This window comes from Phyllobates terribilis, unplaced genomic scaffold (assembly GCF_046119375.1).
Source record: "Phyllobates terribilis strain yellow unplaced genomic scaffold, ASM4611937v1 Scaffold_7__3_contigs__length_470593459, whole genome shotgun sequence".
NCBI lineage: Eukaryota > Metazoa > Chordata > Amphibia > Anura > Dendrobatidae > Phyllobates > Phyllobates terribilis.
The window spans coordinates 42,535,801-42,555,348 of NW_027362767.1; the positions used below are offsets into that span (position 1 = coordinate 42,535,801).

A 19,548-nucleotide genomic window follows, 5' to 3' on the forward strand; every position below is an offset into this window, starting at 1 on the left:
CAAGTACCACACCAGGATGGATGCATCACTATTTTATTTAGCCTCCTTCTATCTATGTTAACATCACACAGCAGAATGGAATATAAGAGAGGGAATATAATAGGTGCTGTCATGAGGGACTCCTGGAAACCCCATTACTGGTAGGTCTAATGCCTACTTTCCAGGACGTCCCTCCTGACAGCACCCTCAGGAGATTACCAGAGTATATATTTTCAGGGAGGGATTATAGCTTGGAGGACCTTCCTTCTGAAAGCCATTTTCTGGTTAGACAGAATGTCCAGCTTATAGTGTCTGCAAAAGGTGTTGAAACTCTACATATTTGGTCCATAGATGCACCAGCTAATTCTGCCCATGATGTGGCCATTGCACGGGTAGAATGGGCTCTGATATTACCCGGAGGGGTTTTCCCCTCTGAAGAATAGGCTAGATGTATCACAGATGTGACCCATCTTGCCAGAGTCATTTTTGAAGCCTTTTTCCCTTTGTTTTTACCTGCAAACTGTACAAACAGGTTAGAGTCAATTCGCCAGTCTTTTGTGGTTTCTAGATACTGAAGAACTACCCTCCTGACATCTAAGGAATGAAAGGCTAGTTCTTGCTCATTTCTATAGTCCTGACAGAACGAGGGTAAAACTATTTCTTGATTCATGTGGAAAGGTGTTAACTACCTTTGGCAAGAATGCTGGATCCAGTCTGAGGATGATCCAATCGTCCAGAATCCTTAGGTAGGGATCTTTTATTGAGAATGCTTCTATCTCCCCAATGCGTCTTGCTGTGGTTATAGCCACTAGAAAAACTGTTTTGAAGGAGAGAATTTTTTCACTTGCCTCTCCAAGGGGTTCGTAAGGATGTTTGCACAGATTACTTAAGACTGCATTCAAATCCCAAGGGGGGATATGAGTTTTTACTGTCGGTCTCATTCTCATTGTGGCTTTCATGAATCTCTTAATCCAAGGATGATGTGCTAAGGGGAAGTCCATAAAAGTACTTAAAGCTGCAATCTGCACCTTTAGAGTGCTAGGTCTTAGAATTTCTGCAGACTGGATTTTGACAAAGGTCTAATACCTCTGGAATGTTAGGACTCGAAACTTCCATTGCAGACTCCCCCGTATAGTGTACAAAACTTCTTCCATATTTTTGTGTAGATTGTTGATGCTACAGGTTTTCTACTATTTTTCATTGTTGAGATTACCGCGTCTGAGAGTCCTTTGGACCTTAGGATCTTCCTTTCAGGATCCAGGCTGAAAGTTGTAGAAATTTTACCTTCGGGTGGTATAATGGTCCTTGGAAGAGTAGATCCTGTCTTTCTGGTAGAATAATTGGATCCTCCAGGGCCATCTTCTTCAGTAAAGGAAACCAGCTCCTCTTGGGCCAGAAGGGTAAGATTATTATTACCCTGGACCGATCTTCCTGTATCTTTCTTAACACTAGTGGAATTAAGGGTAGAGGAGGAAATGTGTAAGCCAAGTCCATATCCCACTTCTGGGACAGAGCATCTTCTCCGGCTGGTCTGTCTCCTGGGTTGAGGGAGAAAAATTTTCCTGTTTTTGCGTTTTTCCAGGTGGCAAATAGATCGACTTGAGGGGAACCCCATCTGAGTTCTATGCGACGGAACTCCTCCCAATTCAGCTCCCATTCTGTTTGTTGTGAGGTTTTTCGACTGAGGAAGTCAGCCACCGAATTCAGAGACCCTTTCAGATGCATCGCTGTTATTGAAAGTACTGTTTTTTTCTGCCCACTGAAAAATCTTGTTCGATAAGGCTTGCAGCTGGTGATGTCTTGGCCCCCCCTGATGTTTGAGGAAAGCCACGGTTGTCATTGTCTGACAGGACTCTGACATGCTGATGTTTCAGATCCGTCTGACATGCCTTCAAGGTTTTCCAGACTGCTAGGAGCTCTTTTAGGTTCGATGATCCAGGAAGGTATTGTGCGTGCCAGGTACCTTGTAGGTACTGATCTTCCACATGTGCTCCCCAGCCTCTGCCGCTTGCGTCGGTGGTAAGGGCGATGAAGGGGGATCAACTTCCACGTAACTCCCTTTTCCAGGTTGGTTTTTGAAGTCCACCACTTCAGAGATTTCTTTGCTGTTCCTGACAAGGTTAACTTCTTGTCCAGACTCTCTATCTTCCTGTTCCAGGATCCTAGGATCTGATGTTGAAGGGGCCTTGAATTAAATTGACTCCACCGAACCGCAGGTATAGAGGCTGTCATCAGACCCAGGATCTTCATGCACTATCTGACTGTCACCTTCGATTTTTTCCTGAAAGCGAAGATTCTGTTTTTGAGATCTGTTAGTTTTTGTTCTGGAAGAAAAGACATCTGTCGTTCTGAGTCCAGAAAAATCCCTAGAAACATCTTTCTTCTTCCCGGTAACAAATCGGATTTCTCCCAGTTTATAATCCAACCTAGATTCTTCAGAACTAAGGTGGTTGAGGATAAACTGGCTCCTAATTGCTGAGGAGAGTCTGCGATCAGTAGGAAATCGTCCAGGTACTGGACAATTAGAATTCCTTGTTCTCTTAGAAACGCCATAATCTCGGCTACAAGTTTGGTGAAAATGAGTGGGGCCGAGGAGAGACCAAACGGGAGGCACCTGAACTGATAATGTTGTATGCTCTGCCCGTCCTTCAATGCGAATCTTAGATATTTCTGGCTGTGAGGATGAATGGGTACATGATATTAAGCCTCTTTGAGGTCTAACGTGCACATCACCATGTTCTCTCTGATCAGGGGAATCGTGGATCTGATGGATTCCATTTTGAATTTTTTGTACACCACTGATTTGTTTAATGACTTCAGATTTATAATAGTGCGGTAATCGCCTCCTGGCTTTATCGAGAATAGTACCCCAAAAACTGTTCAGCCACTGGCACCGGTATTACTACGCCTGCAAGTAACAGCTTCCCGACATCGGTCCGTAATCTCTGCTGGACTAGTGGAGACTGAGCAGACGTTAGATGGAATCTCTCTTGGGGAACTTTTACCACCTCTATCTTGTACCCATCTGCAATTAACTGGAGTATCCATGGATTGCTAGATACCCCTGACCATGCTCCCAGAAAACGTTGGAGTCCCCCTCCTACTCTCATGGCGTCATTGTCTAGACGAGCTATTTCCCATACCAGAAGAGGTATTCCTACTTCTACCCCGCCTTTTGGTAGCTCCATCTACCCGATTTTCCCTTTCCAGTGTATTCTGATTTCTGTTGGGGACATGGTCTCCGTAAGGATTTTCCTGGGTTTTTCCTCTGGAAATCCCTTCTTTTCGTCCGAGGCCTTTTCCAGCATATCATCTAGAACAGGACCGAACACTCGGAGGCCAGAAAAGGGGATGGAGCACAATTTGTTTTTGGACTGGTTATCTCCAGACCAGGTTTTCAGCCATACTGCTCACCTGGCTGCAGTAGCTAATGCGTCATGTCTTGCAGCAAACCTAACTGATTCGGCTGAGGCATCGGCCATAAACTCCGTTGCCATTGTTAGCAGAGGGATGGAGTCTCTGATCTCCTCTCTGGAAGTTTTGTTCCTCAGATGGTCTTCCAACTGTACCAACCAAATGATCATGGATCTTGCTACAGAGGTTGCTGCGATGTTAATTTTAATTACCACAGCTGCAGTTTCCCAAGTTTTCTTAAGGAGGTTGTCTGCCTTCCTGTCCATGGGGTCCTTTAGGCACGATGAGTCCTCAAAAGGGGATCGATGTCTTCTTTGCTACTCTAGCTATTGGGATATCAATCTTTGGGATTTCCTCCCACAGCTTGATTTCCTCTGGCTCAAAAGACAAATGGGATCTGAAACTCCTGGGAATTACTAGTTTTTTCTCCACCTCCTCCCATTCCTCTAAAATCGTGGCTTTAATGTGATTATTGACAGGGAATACTCTGTTAATAAGGGTTCTCAACCCTCCGAACATTTCATCTTGTACTGAGGAGGGCTGGAGGGTGTCTTCCACTTTCATAGTGTTCCTTACTGCCGATAAAAGTGGTTCAGTGTTTTCCCAAGAAAAGATATTTGTTCCTTTCTTCTGGGAAAACTGAAATAGATCGCTCCCTTTCATCCTGTTCAAGATCGGAGTAAACTGATAGTTCTTCCTCTTCCTCTGAGCTAGATTCCATCTCCCACCGGGGTCTCTTTTGCCTAGGTTCGGGTTGGGAAGTTTGTGTGGGGATCATATTTGCGACTGAACTTTGGACCTCCTCTCTTATTATGGTTCTTATGTCCGACATGAAGGAGGAATGTTCATCCCTGACTACTCGGGCAATACAGTCGGTACATAATTGCTTCCCACATGTGTCCGGTAGCTTCAGGTTACAGATGGCGCATCTTTTCCCTTTTTTCTTAGGGGTTGATGACGTTGTGGCTTTTTTAGAGCCCTCTTCGTCCTAAAACAACAAGGGATCATATAGTAATAACCTACAGATAGTAGTAGGTAACTTAGACCAAGAAACGCCCATTAACTCATGTACCGGGGTTTCTGCTGGCATATCAGGGCGACCAGTGGTTAATCCTTCCATGGCTGGTGTCCAGACACAGTGATACCTCAGATGCAACCCCACAGTCAAATAGCCTGTCTCACCTGTCTTCATCTGCTTCGTCAAAATGTAGGTGTTTCCCCTTTAATTTCAGGTTGGCACCCTTTTTTTCAAACGCAGACCGGAACCAGAAGTACGTTCCAGCGTGGACCGCACGCCGGTTACTAGAGGCAGGCACTCCACTGCCCCTGCAACCGGAAATGCCACTCACTCCTTCTCCCCTGCGCACATAGGATCGCGCGCAGGGCTGCAGCGGCATGGACCCAGAGCCCCCTTTGTTGGGGAAACCGGTCCACCTCGGGAGCCATCTACTCAACCGGCCAGGCTGAGGGACCCCTTGTCAGGCGGGGTGTCTGCCTCCGGACCGCGGCAGAAGGAAGGGGAGGAGTACGAGGACCCCATCCCAATCCTCCTGCGTCCGGCTTCAGGAGCTCCTGCTCACTGGAGGTAAGATCTTCTGCGTCCTGTCTCCGATAGGCACAGGAAAAACACTGAAGGTATGGGTGGAGGGGGGGGGCCTTTTAAACTCTTCTGTGTTTCCTATCCTATCAGAGATATGAAGGACGTCCTCCTGAGGGTGCTGTCAGCAGGGACGTCCTGGAAATAAAAGTTCACGAACTACAAAATTTTGTTAACTGCACAGTCTGAAAGATCTGCAAAGCTCAGCAAAGTTGCAGGAAGCGTAGCCATTCCAAAATTAGCGCTCTGATGTGCTGTGTATGCTCTGCCAGGAGAAGATCAGATATAGACCGGACAACATAATATTAGAACCAAAAGCCCCCCCCCCCCCCCCCTCACAAAATACAGAGGGGCAACAGGTCCCCGACACAAGGACTTAACGGGGGGAAGAAAAGAGGAACTGTAAACTAGACCCTGTAGATCCCTCATCTACCCACCTGCAGAGCGGCGAACATCATCATCTCCTCCTCCGTGCACTCGATCTCCTCCAGCAGGATGGACCATTTTGCTTGTTCAAAGAGTTGGTTGATTCGGATGGCGTCATACTACAACACACACCAATAGAAAAATCATCATATTAAAAAAAAAAACAAAAAAAAACTATCCTCTAGGGAAAAAAACAAACAAAAGTCTGCCATTTCAAAACCAAATCAGTACTGTACAAAAAAAAAAGAAAAAAAAAAAAGTCAAGCATTGGGGAGAGGCTCCTGCTGCAGATAGCTGCCAAGGGCCACTGCCCCACTATCAGTATCCGGTCAGTATTTTTTCTCAGGAGTGGGAGAAAAAAACAGGTGAGGATCAATCAGAGAAAAGGTATAATAGAAACAAGTCACCAATTCTGTATTTATCACCCACTCCTGAGAAAAAATACTGACCAAATACTGATAGTGGGGCCGTGGCCTTATAGAGCGGTCTGGAAAAAAAGGGGGAGAGGTGAATGCAATTTCATGGGGAATATAGAAGAGTGATTTACAGAGTTATCACAGTATTACCAGGACAACAGAGGAAAAGAAAAAAGAAAATACACACAATATCCAACTGCAAGACAAAAAATAAAGTTCAGACATGAAATCTGATGAGATCATCGGCTCTCATATGACCAAATCAAATAAAAAAAAAAAAAAGCCTCCCATTGTCGGACCCAGACTATGACGGACCGTCGTGGTCAATGCTAAAACAAATAGATGTATTAGTATTTTTTTCCTTTAGATGGTAGACCGTCATTCTGTACCCATCTGCTGTGTCAGGGGTCATCAGTGAGATTTGTTTTTTTTGCTGATAGAAGATAAATTGTGTATTGTAGCAGCGGTTCCTAGCTTGTGGTCATACATATCCTGTAATCGACACTTGGCACATTCCTTATCGCCCTTAGTCATTTCCTGACCACACTTGGATTACCTTTAGTCACATATATACATACATACCCCCCCTTAAAAGGATAAACCTGTTGTTTTTATGGCATTTAGGGAGCAAATGCTCTATTGTGATGACTGTATTTCTACACAGTGGCATAACGAGAGTCCGATGGGCCCCGGAACAAAATTTGGACACTGTTCATCGTTGGTCAGATGTATAGGCCCTTGTATCGTTCTAAATCCTATAAAAGACACGTTACCCCTCACCCACTTTATTAAGTTGTAACGTCTCCCATTCTGGGGCCCTACCTCGCCTACAAGTCTCCCCCATGCCCCCCCCCATGCCTCGCCTACAAGTCTCCCCCCCCATGCCTCGCCTACAAGTCTCCCCCCCCATGCCTCGCCTACAAGTCTCCCACCCCATGCCTCGCCTACAAGTCTCCCCCCCATGCCTCGCCTACAAGTCCCCCCCATGCCTAGCCTCGCCTACAAGTCTCCCCCCCATGCCTAGCCTCGCCTACAAGTCTCCCCCCCATGCCTAGCCTCGCCTACAAGTCTCCCCCCCATGCCTAGCCTCGCCTACAAGTCTCCCCCATGCCTAGCCTCGCCTACAAGTCTCCCCCATGCCTAGCCTCGCCTACAAGTCTCCCCCATGCCTAGCCTCGCCTACAAGTCTCCCCCATGCCTAGCCTCGCCTACAAGTCTCCCCCATGCCTAGCCTCGCCTACAAGTCTCCCCCATGCCTAGCCTCGCCTACAAGTCTCCCCCCATGCCTCGCCTACAAGTCCCCCCCCCATGCCTCGCCTACAAGTCTCACCCCCCATGCCTCGCCTCACCTACAAGTCTCCCCCCCCATGCCTCGCCTACAAGTCTCCCCCATGCCTAGCCTCGCCTACAAGTCTCCCCCCCCATGCCTCGCCTACAAGTCTCCCCCCCCATGCCTCGCCTACAAGTCTCCCCCCCCATGCCTAGCCTACAAGTCTCCCCCCCCCATGCCTAGCCTCGCCTACAAGTCTCCCCCATGCCTAGCCTCGCCTACAAGTCTCCCCCATGCCTAGCCTCGCCTACAAGTCTCCCCCCCATGCCTAGCCTCGCCTACAAGTCCCCCCCCCATGCCTAGCCTCGCCTACAAGTCCCCCCCCCCATGCCTAGCCTCGCCTACAAGTCCCCCCCCCCATGCCTAGCCTCGCCTACAAGTCCCCCCCCCCATGCCTAGCCTCGCCTACAAGTCCCCCCCCCCATGCCTAGCCTCGCCTACAAGTTCCCCCCCCCATGCCTCGCCTACAAGTCCCCCCCCCATGCCTCGCCTACAAGTCTCCCCCATGCCTAGCCTCGCCTACAAGTCTCCCCCCCCATGCCTCGCCTACAAGTCTCCCCCCCATGCCTCGCCTACACGAGTCCCCCCCCCCATGCCTCGCCTACAAGTCTCCCCCCCCCCCCCATGCCTAGCCTCGCCTACAAGTCTCCCCCATGCCTCGCCTCGCCTACAAGTCTCCCCCATGCCTCGCCCCCTCCTGGTATACATGTTTCCCATTCTGACTCTGCATAAAACAAAAAAAAGAAAAACACCCCACACTCTTTTCACCTTCATCTGCTCCCATGACGTGTGGCGTCCTCTTCTGTAGCAAGCGTAGAAGCTGGCAGCTGACATAGGCGAGCCTACTATGGCAACACATACCATCACTGGCATGCAATGTCAATACCTGGCATGCCGACATCAGCTGGTGGTCTCAGATTGGCCGGCGGCATGTACTGTGGTGCAGGAACCTGGCGGATCTTTACACCGCAATACATTTCAGCTGGATGCGTGTCCTCTGATTCACATCCAGCTGAAATGGGCGATGGCGTCGGCGTACCCCCTCCTCCCGCACAGGTCTGGATGCGGTTGCCACCCTCTGTGACTACGATCATTACGCCCATGTTCCTACATTCCAAAAAGTTGTAAAAAAATAAAGAAATGCCTGGCCACGAGACTCTATAGTTCCTCTGGGCACTATGTGCCAGGACTTACTTTAGATATTATAGTCATGAAGAATTGGAAAAGGAGTACACTGGATGAGTACTAGGGCCTTAAAGGGGGTTATATAAGATTAGAAAATCATTGACACTTTTTCTGATAAACATGGCACACCATGAACTGGTTGTGGTTGGGGATATCAGAAGCAGACTCTTTACACAAGTGGCACTGTTTCTAAATAAAACAAAACATTTTTTCCCACCTCTTACAACCCCTTTTAAGTTTGTTTTGGATTACCAGACAAGATGGGCCCAATTTGGCCCCATAACTACTGCCCTCTACTGGTCAGTCAGAGAATTACCTTAGGATTCAAATCAAAGAAGCTGTGATACTTGAATCGCAGTAATAAAGCCTCATTTTCTTTTACATCTTGTTCCATGAGAGATCGCGAGGAGTCCATCCAGCTGAAGAGGAGGAAGGTAAATTATATTTAATAAAATAGAAAAATAATAAAGAATTCTAATACAAAAAACAATGAAACAACCTCTTACCCCTGATTTATTTTGGCTTTGTCAAGAAGGGTTTGGGGCTTGTACAATTTGGCCAGGATATCTGGAGACGTGATTGGTTGGCTGACAGCCAGGATGCCAGGGTTGCCCTCTGACAAAGCACTATCGCCAAACCATGCTGAAGTCGGTGAAAGAGGGCTGCCATCACGGGAGTCATATGTCGGGGTCATGGTTTTACTATATAAGCCAGGGCTGGAGTATATACTCCCTAAAAAAAAAAAAAAAAAATTGATTTAGTAATTAAATAATTTTTCTATAAAATGTTTCGGAAAACAAACTTAAAAAAAAAAATAAATGGTCACAACACAAGTCATGTCCTGCATGCTACACGAGCCAGCAAAATGAAATACAAGAAGGTGGGAAGACAAAAAGGGGAAGAAGACAGGAGCGGAGACACCGAGGCAGAGAGAATGCTCACCTTTCACCGGCCCAATGTAAAGAACATCATTTCCTATAGAAAGAAGTGGAAAAGGAAAAAAAAAGGAAAAAAAAAAAAAAAGAAAGGAAATGAGAAAGCCAGAGAGTGAAGAATAGGAGGACAGTGCTCGGTCAGCAGAATAGATGGGTTCCTATAAAATCCCTACATTATGTCAGATGCAAGGATTGAGCATGTTGAGTTTTAATATGCCCGATGCTTCTGATCTCAAGGGAGATGGGCAGTATCATTCTCATAAGGCTATAAACAGAGGTGGACATATCATTTGTACATCCGACCAGGGGCCCATGAGGTGCAGGGGCCACTGCTACCTCCAAAGTAGGTGGAATTTTGCAACATGATGAGCGACTGGACTGCTAAGGGCCCATATATATTGTTTTTCTGTCTGTGTCCACCAGTGGCTATAACCAAGGCATAAGAATGCAACCTAGGCATATCACATCCACCTGTGTATAACCTTAGAGAGGATAAACCTAGGCATAAAGATATAACCTAGGTATAGGACATTCGCACAGGCAGACATGGGTGCCATTAGATTTCCGCTTCCGGCTCCTATACTGACCAGTCCCCGGAGTTAAAGGTCCATCTAGTTCCAGAATGTTCTCTTCGGTTTGATTCTCTTCAATCTTTTTCTTTTTTTTCTTTGTTGGATCTCGCGGTTTCCGGAGAAGTGAAAGTTCCTCCGGGTGTCGAATATCTGCAAGAGAATAAAATAAAATATACTTAAAACTTCTAACACTGTCAATCTTAAAAAAAAAAAAAAAATACTGTGAAATTTCTAAATTTAAAAAGAAGTAGTCTCCCCTCCAGACAGGTCTGTTTTAGTAAAACATCAGGAGAATCTTTTTCTTGTGCTGTTCCTCTATTATTCCTCCTGGAAATGCATCATCACAGCTGGATATGTACAGGACCGATTTGACCATGTAGGTAAACAATTGATAACAGGAGTGGTAACTCCCTCTCGTTATCCCTCCTGGAATTTTTTTGGGCAGTTGGAACGACACAGGATTATAAGAAAAGATGCTCCAAAGTGGTTAATTTTTTTTTGGGGGGGGACGGGGGGACCTTAATTTACTGTCATAAATTCTAACGGAAGAGGAGGACGGGGAATCATTGGGGGTAAATGCCCTCTACGATTCCCTGGCTTTGACTCCGGCTGCTGAACCATACGTGTATTTTGTAACTCATCGACAGATTGAGAAATCACATTTTAAGAGCTGGGTCATTGGCCATGAAGACAAAGACGTGAAAAGTTATGTATTTAAACTGGCAGCAAAAAGGAATTTTTTTTTTTTTTTTGCCCGGCCTTGAAAAGACAAGCAGACAAACAGCCTTTTAAGGGGAAAGACAATTTTGCAATATTTGACAGATGAAAGAACAAAACGTTTAAATAGCAAGAGAGCGAGACAGACAGGACTGGGGGATGGGGGGGCGGAGGGGGCACGGACGCGACCACTGCAGCAGCTCCGGGCTTAGTCTGTGCCCTGGGTTGTATGATCATGAAAGAATGTGACACATTCCAATCTGAGCTCGTGGATGTCAATGGCAGCTCCTCGTTCTGCTTCATGGGCTAATTGGGGTAAAGCTGTAGCACAAGTCACATTCAGAGCAGTCACCGGCATGATGAAGAAACAAGGGATGACGTGTCACTGGATTCAAATACAACTAAAGGCAAAATCTGCAAAGTATATTTTATCCTCCCTCTATTTGCATGAGTTCCCTTGAAGCTCAGATTCCTCCCACACTCCAAAAATACACTAAAAAAGGTCCGTGGGAGTCTTAAGAAATTCATCTTAGTGTGTTTTTGTCAATGGAAAAATCAATTAAGAGCCCCATTAATTGCATAATTGCAAGGACTGACGGCGACAATCTTTGTGCTGCGAGGTGGAATAAGTTGGTGCTTACCAAGTTAGAGGAAACCCCTTTAAAAGGTAGGATTCAATGTTGACATGATGTTGCCCCCTCCCCCCCAAACTGTCTCCTAATATACAGGGAAAGGTGAACCTACCAAATGTCAGCTAACGGAATATGTTGGATAGATAGCACAGAGTAACGCAGAGCTGCGGGATCAGACTACACAGACTGTTTGTAGTCTGTAACCAGGGAAACATAGTTTGGCATAACTGCTGTATACGCAAAATGATTGTGGCTTTTTAATCAAATTATATGTAAAGTTACTGCATTATTTTTAGATGCATTGAAGCAAAATGCTAAAAATTGTTGCATAAGTATACACACCCTTACAAATTTTGATTGTTAGCCAACTTTACTTATTAATGTTGGCTATAGATTAGGTAGTTTGGCCGACAGACATCTCTTCTAATCCCCCTTACAAATGCATGCTGGGCTCGGCTGCTTTTTCAAGGAGTGAGTGGGGTCTTGTATGGCTTATCAGCTGTGGAAATACAATATGGCCGATCCATCTTTCCGCCAACAGATGGTGTCGGGAGCCCCCCCATACACAGATGATTGGATGGTCCTGCTGAAATCATGACAATTTATGATGAACGCAATGGGGACCTTGACGCAATGGGGACATGGTGTGTTAAGGGACTGGCCATAGTTTCAGCACGAGCTTCATGAATTCACTCGACTATTATTCACCACAGATAGAAGGTGACGAGTCGTGTTTAGCTGGATGAGGACAGGGTGGAGGGGAGATATCCATGACCAGGTCAGGTTGTATATAGATCATGGAAACCTGACAGACCCACACATGTAAAACTGGGACTGTTGAAAGTAAAAAGTCCAAGTCCAAGGCAGTGATTCTACCAAATCGGTGCAGCACGGGAGAAGTCTCTACAGCCAGATTTTCAGAAGTCTCCATAGCCGCATGACATACAAGAATGAATAAAATAAGCACAAGACAGAGCTCGGAGATCCTGTGCTTGACATTGTTCGGGGGACAGTGATAAGGAAACACTTGTGTGTGGGCACTTCCTATCATGCAGTAGGAACTTATATAAGCCGGTCATGTATCCGGTTACCAGCTTTGAAGTCCCTGGCAGCTGTAGGAGGGGGCGAAGCTGCTAAATCTGTTGTGTGACTGAGGTTCAAAGACTGCACCCTCCTCCAAGCCAGACAGATACATGCTTTCTGCGTAGTGTGTGGCCAGTAGGGCAGTGACTCAGGACCCCAATGTTTTGTCTGTACCTCCATTAGCCATCATGGCATGCAATTACTGTAGAGTAAAAACATCCTGCAATAGCAAATTCTGACACTTTCTAAAGTGAAGCCCCACTCTAACTGCAGGATGTTAGGGTAGGGGGTCTCCTCATTAATGTCTTTATTGGAGTCTTCATTAAACAACAATGATTTATTGACTGTCATATTGGAAATCCAGCTTTCCAAGAAACAGATAAAGTGATCAGCTTTGATCACTCGGTTGGTGGTAGAGCAGGTATTTTTATTTTTCTCCTAGACGACTGTATCAGGAGTCACCTTCTCCTAAGACAGAGATGACAAGCCAAAGCTTCCGCTGGATGGATCGATTAAAGCAAGATCACCTTGGCCGGGCTGTACTGTGTTCTGCCTGCTAATTAGATTTACAAGGAAGAAATCCCACTGGGATCCATCTGCAATATAAACAGATGTAACGAAAAAAAGTAGCAACACGGAGAACAGGAAAAGCTACAACACAAGAAGACACATTGTAACCTGAAGAGCTCAGTATGTCAGCGCACCTCCTCCTCCTCCTCTTCAATAATAAAAATGACACAAAATACCCATCTGATTGACGTTTAGGAATTTGTACCCAAAGTTACCCCACCCTTTACATGCCATGCAGAACAGAAGAATGGGAGTAACAGAAGGAACATTGTGAACCTTAGACAATTTCCTATCACTACTTGATGTTCTCTTCTTCCACCTTGTCTAAAAGGTGTCCCCAGGAACCCATGCATTTTCCTAAAAAATGTTTTTACTTCCCATTGCCTATATGGTGGAAACATATACTGTGGCGTCAATCAGAAATGACCACCATTCTGATCAGTCTTTGTACCCGAATTGGAAACTTTCCAGTTTCATAGAAAACCTAGTGACCTCTTGAGGTTTGTGCCGACGGGACTAACGCTTAGTGGATTTTCAGCTGCGGATCTACATGTGAAAAATGCACTGTATTATAGCAGCAGTGTCATGGATGAGGTCTCATGACATCTCACGTCCATTGACTGGCACTGTGGATTGACAGTAATGTACATCTCACCATCGTAAAGATGGAACTGTGCGGAAACATTTCAACAAAATCTGCAGCAATATTCAGATTTCGATGTGGTTGTTCCATTGCAGAAATGTTGCTACGTCCCCTCGAAGCTGAAACAAGTTTTTGGAGTGTGGGAGTCTAAGGGGGTAACGTTTCTCCTTGTTGAGAGTGACAAGCCAAGCCTGCAGTGAGAAGACTTATAAGCCATGCATGCTCCTCTGGAAACCAATGCAAAAACCATTTACTTCCACTCAATGACCACCTCCAGCAGTCTCAGAATTGGAATTAGTCGTAGGACCCCCCCCCAGTGATAGATCCTGATGGGCTTCTGGAAATTCCCTTTAAATCTCCAGTAGATTTAATTATCTTGCAACTAAACCAAAAACTTAAAAAAAATTGGCCAGAAGTATAAGATGTGAATTAATCTGAGCTCATCTAAGGGTGGAAAAATAGATTGCAGGGGTAGATTATTAAATCCTGTACCTTGGTGGCAATATGGAGACTGGAAACTTGCTTCTGTTTTTGCATTTTTTTTTATCATACATGTTAAGAGAATAAGTATCTGCCCCCCTCCACCTCCCCAAATATAAACACACTTGAGATTATTGCATTGACTCCCTGAGAAGTGGAATGTGCGACCGATGAAAGTGTCGCCTGGTGCCTGTAAGGAACAATCTCCTCTCTATTGGCTGACCTTTCCCTGTCCCTATAACAATCACAGTCTGTAAGGGATTTACATTCTTACAGTTCTCACCAAAGAGGGGGCTCATCGCATCACACAAAGTGACCACTATGACGCCCATCATCCGCACAGACGTTCCACACAATCAACTACGTAGAAATTCACTAAAAAATGAGCCATTCAGCAGAGATCAATCAATACAAGGCATGAAATATATAATGAAGTCACTGAGCACTGAGGAAGGATGGGAGGGGGGGATAGTCATTTTTTGTTTGTTAATGAAATTACAACCTCTCCATCTTTTAATCAATACCAAGATTTACAACAGCATCAGGACTTTCTTAATTTCCCATATAGGTGAAGGTCGAGTCACTATATACTTTCATCATATATTCTACATTTCAGAACATTTTTACCATTAAAATGTAAATAAAATAAAAGATATATTTGGGAACAATAACTGCAGAGAAGGAGCCACTTACACATTTCCTACAGAAGCAACTTTGCAATTCAAAGCAAAAAAATTGCCTGTTCGGTGAAGGTCACACAATCGTTTTCTCTCCATCCAATAAAATTGATCCAATTATGTCAGAGTGGGATCAAAGTGTGGGGAGGGGGGGTGGAAGAGGCGGACATGTACACGGCCTCATAGAATAACTCATCTGATTTAAACGCTTGTGTGAATGAGCCCTTACAAAAGGAAAACACAACCAAAGACCAAAAATTAATGATATATCAAGACCTCCCGGGCCCTGTGGACATCAGTAAATGGATGTCTTAGCCTCAAAAAGGAGTTGGCCACAGCTAAATATTGTCATCAGCAGACTTTGCACACCACCTGAAATCCCAAAGTGCTAAAATAACCATTTTAAAAGTAATTTGCAAATGAAAAAAAAAAAAAAAAAATACATTTTTCGTGTTTCATGCGCCCTTATTGGTGCTGCTGGGAATGGTATCTGGACAGAATCAGTCTTCTTCCCCCTCTGGCAGCAGACAAGTGGCTCCTTCTTACATCTCCAGCAGGAACAGTCTTCCTGCTACTCAGGAGGCTCTACTACTTTCCTGATGAGCAGGCAGAAAGCCATTTCTATTGGCTGCTCAGAGGATCACTATGTAGAGGCCTGACTGAGCAAGTGTGTCCATCAGCGCTGTGGATGTACACATTGTGATGTACTTAAACACCAGGTGGCGCCATACTATGAAAGTAAATATCAGGACTCTGCACCGAAGGGCTTTTTAATCAAATGTAAATTAGGTTTACACTGGCATTGACCACTGCAGACAATCAGTTACTATGCAGGGGATTTGGCACTCAAAGATGGAGCTCAAACTAATTATTATATAAAATTTGGACATTACATTACAAGATGGTATTACTGTAGAATGCTGCAACAGAACAACAGTCCTGAACTGCAGCCTCAGGTCACAAGGTTTCCCCATCAGGAAGCACAATCTGCGCACACTGATGTGATATATTCGACAGCTCCATGAGATCGGGCTCCTACCCCCTTGGTGACATGATGCCAGTTGTACACAGCACCTTGCTAATTTATATTCTCCCATTTGAACAGCTGTTGGCCCGATCGGCCTTTATAACTTACTGAACGTCTTGCAAATGTCGGAGACTGCTTTGAAGACCCGGTCGGAGAAGTTGACCTTCACCTTGACGTATTTCATGTTTGGAAGCTGCAGTCGGAGCAATTTGTGCTGCGGGGTGAACTGGAGTTTGGCGTCTGCTTGGATGCCATATTTGTCCAAGGTCCAATGAGTCTTCAGCAGCCATGTTTTCTTCTTCTCCCACCACAAAGCGTGATCAGACCAGTCCTTCTTTACATCTGCAAAGGAACAAAAAGAAGAAATTTGATCAGTTTTCTAATCGAACTTTGCCTTCTCTTTACAAACTAAAGAAGTCCATACACAATAGATGCAAGATGGCGAGCCTGCGGATTCCTGCAGGATTAGTACAGTATGTATGGGGGTGGGGGGGTGACCCCACTGTGTCAAATGGCACATGTCCAAATCTAACATGCCCAATCCTTTCTTCAAGTGAGAAAAGCAGCTGCCAGATGAGGGACTGAGACTCCCATCTGAACACACGCAGAGCCGAACGTGCATGTTCATAGGAGAGTCAGGAGAACTAAAGAGGGGGGATTCCTCTAGAAGGATATCCCAAGAGTAGGTTTCACAGCTTAGAGATCCTCAATGAAAATATACTTTAAGGGGTAGTCCGGCCTCCAGGAAAGGCGATCATTTTTCGATCTCGGATTGATATTGATAGGACCATTATACGACAATTGCCTATAAATTCGGGTCGACATCATCTCTATTATCCAAGGGAATGGGGGACTGAAAATGGCGAGGTGCATGCACGACCAGCTGCTCCTGCCTATTGTCTGTCAGCCAGGGGAGATTCAGGGGAAACAAGTTCCCTGCTCTGACAAACACAAATCCTACTTGTTGTCACATATCCAGTGTTAGGTGATAATTAAAGGAGACCAGGAATTAAAAATATGAAAAATGTCCATTCACATCCATGCCCATTTATTAATTTTAATGTACCCTGGCAATGCTCCAGAACTCTGCACTTCAGAGACCTTGGATCTGGCTGACAGAGGAAGAAGAGCTGGGAAGGAGAGGAAGGCATATCTAAAAGCTGTGGTTTGTATCTCAATATATGTAAATAAAAGTTTCTTTTTATTCTTCAAAAGAACTCATCTCCCAAGTAGCTGCCAAACAAGTCAACATTTGACCCTCTCATGATCTTTGCAACAAGACTAGGGCAAGATGTCAAGCCAAAAACTCATCAACAGAAGGTGTGATTCGCGGCGTTTGCCCCTCATCAGTGTAAACCAGAGCCTGTCCTTAATGAAACTTTATAGGCAATGCTCCATGGCAAGAAAGTATGCAAAAATTGCTCTTTTGCAGAATGGTCACAATTACCCTAAAAAAGGCTGTCTGCAGAGTTTCTGGTTTGGTATTTTGCCCCGGTCATGTTGACAGGCCCATTTAGACGTCGGGTATTGACTTACAGGGTAGCTACCTCTCCTAGGTGCTTGTAAGATAGTTTTATTTTCCCCATTCTTAGAGCCACTTTGCTTGCTTTTCTCCCATGGAGCATTGCCTGTAAGAATCCTTACTCACCTGGTCTCTTTAAATAAGAAATAGTACTGTACCCCATAACATGCAAAAAAATACTAAATTAGCATCTCCGTCACATTTTGGGCTAGTTTTCATTCCAGTGACTAGCACTGATGTCTTGAACAGACCCAACTTGTAAGGAGATTTCGGTTTCCTTAGAGATCTTGAGACGTTCGGGCCGAAGACATTAATTTCATTCAGAGCCATGCTCATCCATGGAGCGTTTCAATTAGGGATAATAACTAAATTAGAAGGAGACCAACTGAAAGGGATTTATCCAGTGTTCACGTCTTGGGACATCACAGTAGAGATGATGCCAACCTGAATTTACAGGCTAATGCAGCAATTGTAATTCATGGCGTATAACGGTTACATCAATATCAATCCAAGGACGCCACATCCGAGATCTGGAAACATTACTGGAAACAAGATACATAAAAAATCCCCTCTGAATTGTACATGGCAAATCTGCAACAGAAGGCTTGGATACAATGTTGTACAGACAAATAAATGTTGTAACATTTATTACATTCCACAAATCGATCAAAGCTGCATTGTATGAACAGCCCCTTACATATTACAGGGCAATGATCTGCCATACAGCAACTTAAAGTTGAAAATAAAGTGAAAATGTTCCTAATCTTTACATCCATCCATGTGATAGCCAAGTCACCTATCTTTTCAAAAGATCTAGTGATCGAAAGTATCTATTCATCATTTGTATGGATCTATAGTCTATCCATTCTTTCCAGGAGATCTATCATTCCTATATATGTACAACTACAATATTCCTAAAGATCTATCCATCACTTCTAAAGATCTATGTACTCATTGTATCTATCCATCACTTCTAAAGATCTATGTACTCATTGTATCTATCCATCACTTCTATGAATCTATTGATCTATCTATGACCTCTTATCCATTCATTGATCGATAGTCCCCACTCAATAGGGACCACTGACAGCCGTCTGTCCACGGGTGGTCTTTTATTAATTGTTCCTCAGAATCCATATTACCGAATTCTGCTGCAGGGACATGCCATGAACATGTGGGTGGGAAGCGGAGAGCAGCCACAACTATGTAACGCATGTCAAGGCCCATACTACCCAATAATTGGCCCAGTGCACACATATGAGGGATACAATGGAAACCATTGTAGCAAAAGAAAAAACAATACAATCATTACTAACATCACCATTTTGGGAATGGCCCTCCCCAAATAGGGTCTCTAACCCTAAAAAGGCCACTGACCTCATTTTCAGGCACTTCACCAGCCAGCTAAGAATGCAAATTTCTCAACCTCGTTCCTTTTAAGACGTTCTCTCCAGTGTTAAATAGGACACTTATTGTCCTCTTCAACTTGCAGTTCTTTAATGCTGGCAGAATGCCACGCAAGAGTTGGCAGGAGAGGCTCAGATCCAGGGGGCTTCTCTACAGCACCACTGACCTAGCACTCCAGTATAGGAGTCCATCCCTAAAGCTGGAGATAAGCGTTTGCTGTCACGTGAGCCATAAACACATGCATGTGTGCTGCCATACCAATCTGTCCAAAGCTTATTTCCCCTAAAAAACTAAAAGCATGATCAAATCCAGCTCGGCTTGCTGCTGTATCTGGAGGAGAGTGAAGACATCACGTCTATAGATACAGGCCAGGGTGCAGGTCATACACATCGATAGACATGTCATCAGCCCACTCACCTAACACAAAGTGATACCCCCTTTAAATCTAATGGGGTCAAATCAACCAAGTGTCTAAATGAGGAATTAACTAGTGATCTGCAAACAGACTATCATGCAGTTGCAAAAAACTACAACTCCCAGCATGCTCTGACAGCCACAAGTTAACACAAAAAAAAACAGTTTTGATTCCGTCAATTCCTTTTTTTTTGCTTGAAGGATCTGTCAAAAGATAAGCTGATCACATGATTTCCTGCTTTTGGGACCCCCAGCAATCAGAAATTGCAGCACCTCCACAGGTGGACGGAAGTACTACAGTACCAGACTCAGTCTAATGTATGGGCGTCCACCCGAGCAAGACACTCTGCTCCAATACATGAGGGTCCTGAACTGGAAACCCCAATCTATTAACTTAAAATCTAACAGACCATTAAATGGGAGTTTCTAGAGTGGACATCCCCTTTAACGAGTGTATCAGAGAAATGTATAAGTTCACCCCTCTAAGGAAAAGGTATGCATGCATGTATGTATGTATGTACA

The 19,548-nt window shown here is 44.8% G+C and overlaps 1 protein-coding gene across 5 annotated transcripts in view; it reads right to left on the reverse strand.

Annotated features, from left to right (window-relative positions):
- FERMT2 (FERM domain containing kindlin 2) overlaps positions 1 to 19,548 on the reverse strand; it is a 61,423-nt gene that overhangs the window by 15,030 nt on the left and 26,845 nt on the right. For 3 of the 5 annotated variants that reach the window (XM_073638445.1, XM_073638447.1, XM_073638446.1), the window contains exons 3-8: positions 15,792 to 16,025; positions 9,870 to 10,004; positions 9,290 to 9,322; positions 8,854 to 9,079; positions 8,664 to 8,766; positions 5,428 to 5,535 (exon numbers count right to left, since the gene is read on the reverse strand). In XM_073638445.1, the coding sequence (XP_073494546.1) occupies positions 5,428 to 5,535; positions 8,664 to 8,766; positions 8,854 to 9,079; positions 9,290 to 9,322; positions 9,870 to 10,004; positions 15,792 to 16,025 (839 nt within the window). The remainder of the gene's footprint in view (positions 1 to 5,427; positions 5,536 to 8,663; positions 8,767 to 8,853; positions 9,080 to 9,289; positions 9,323 to 9,869; positions 10,005 to 15,791; positions 16,026 to 19,548) is intronic. The other 2 variants (XM_073638448.1, XM_073638449.1) reach the window with 1 other exon arrangement.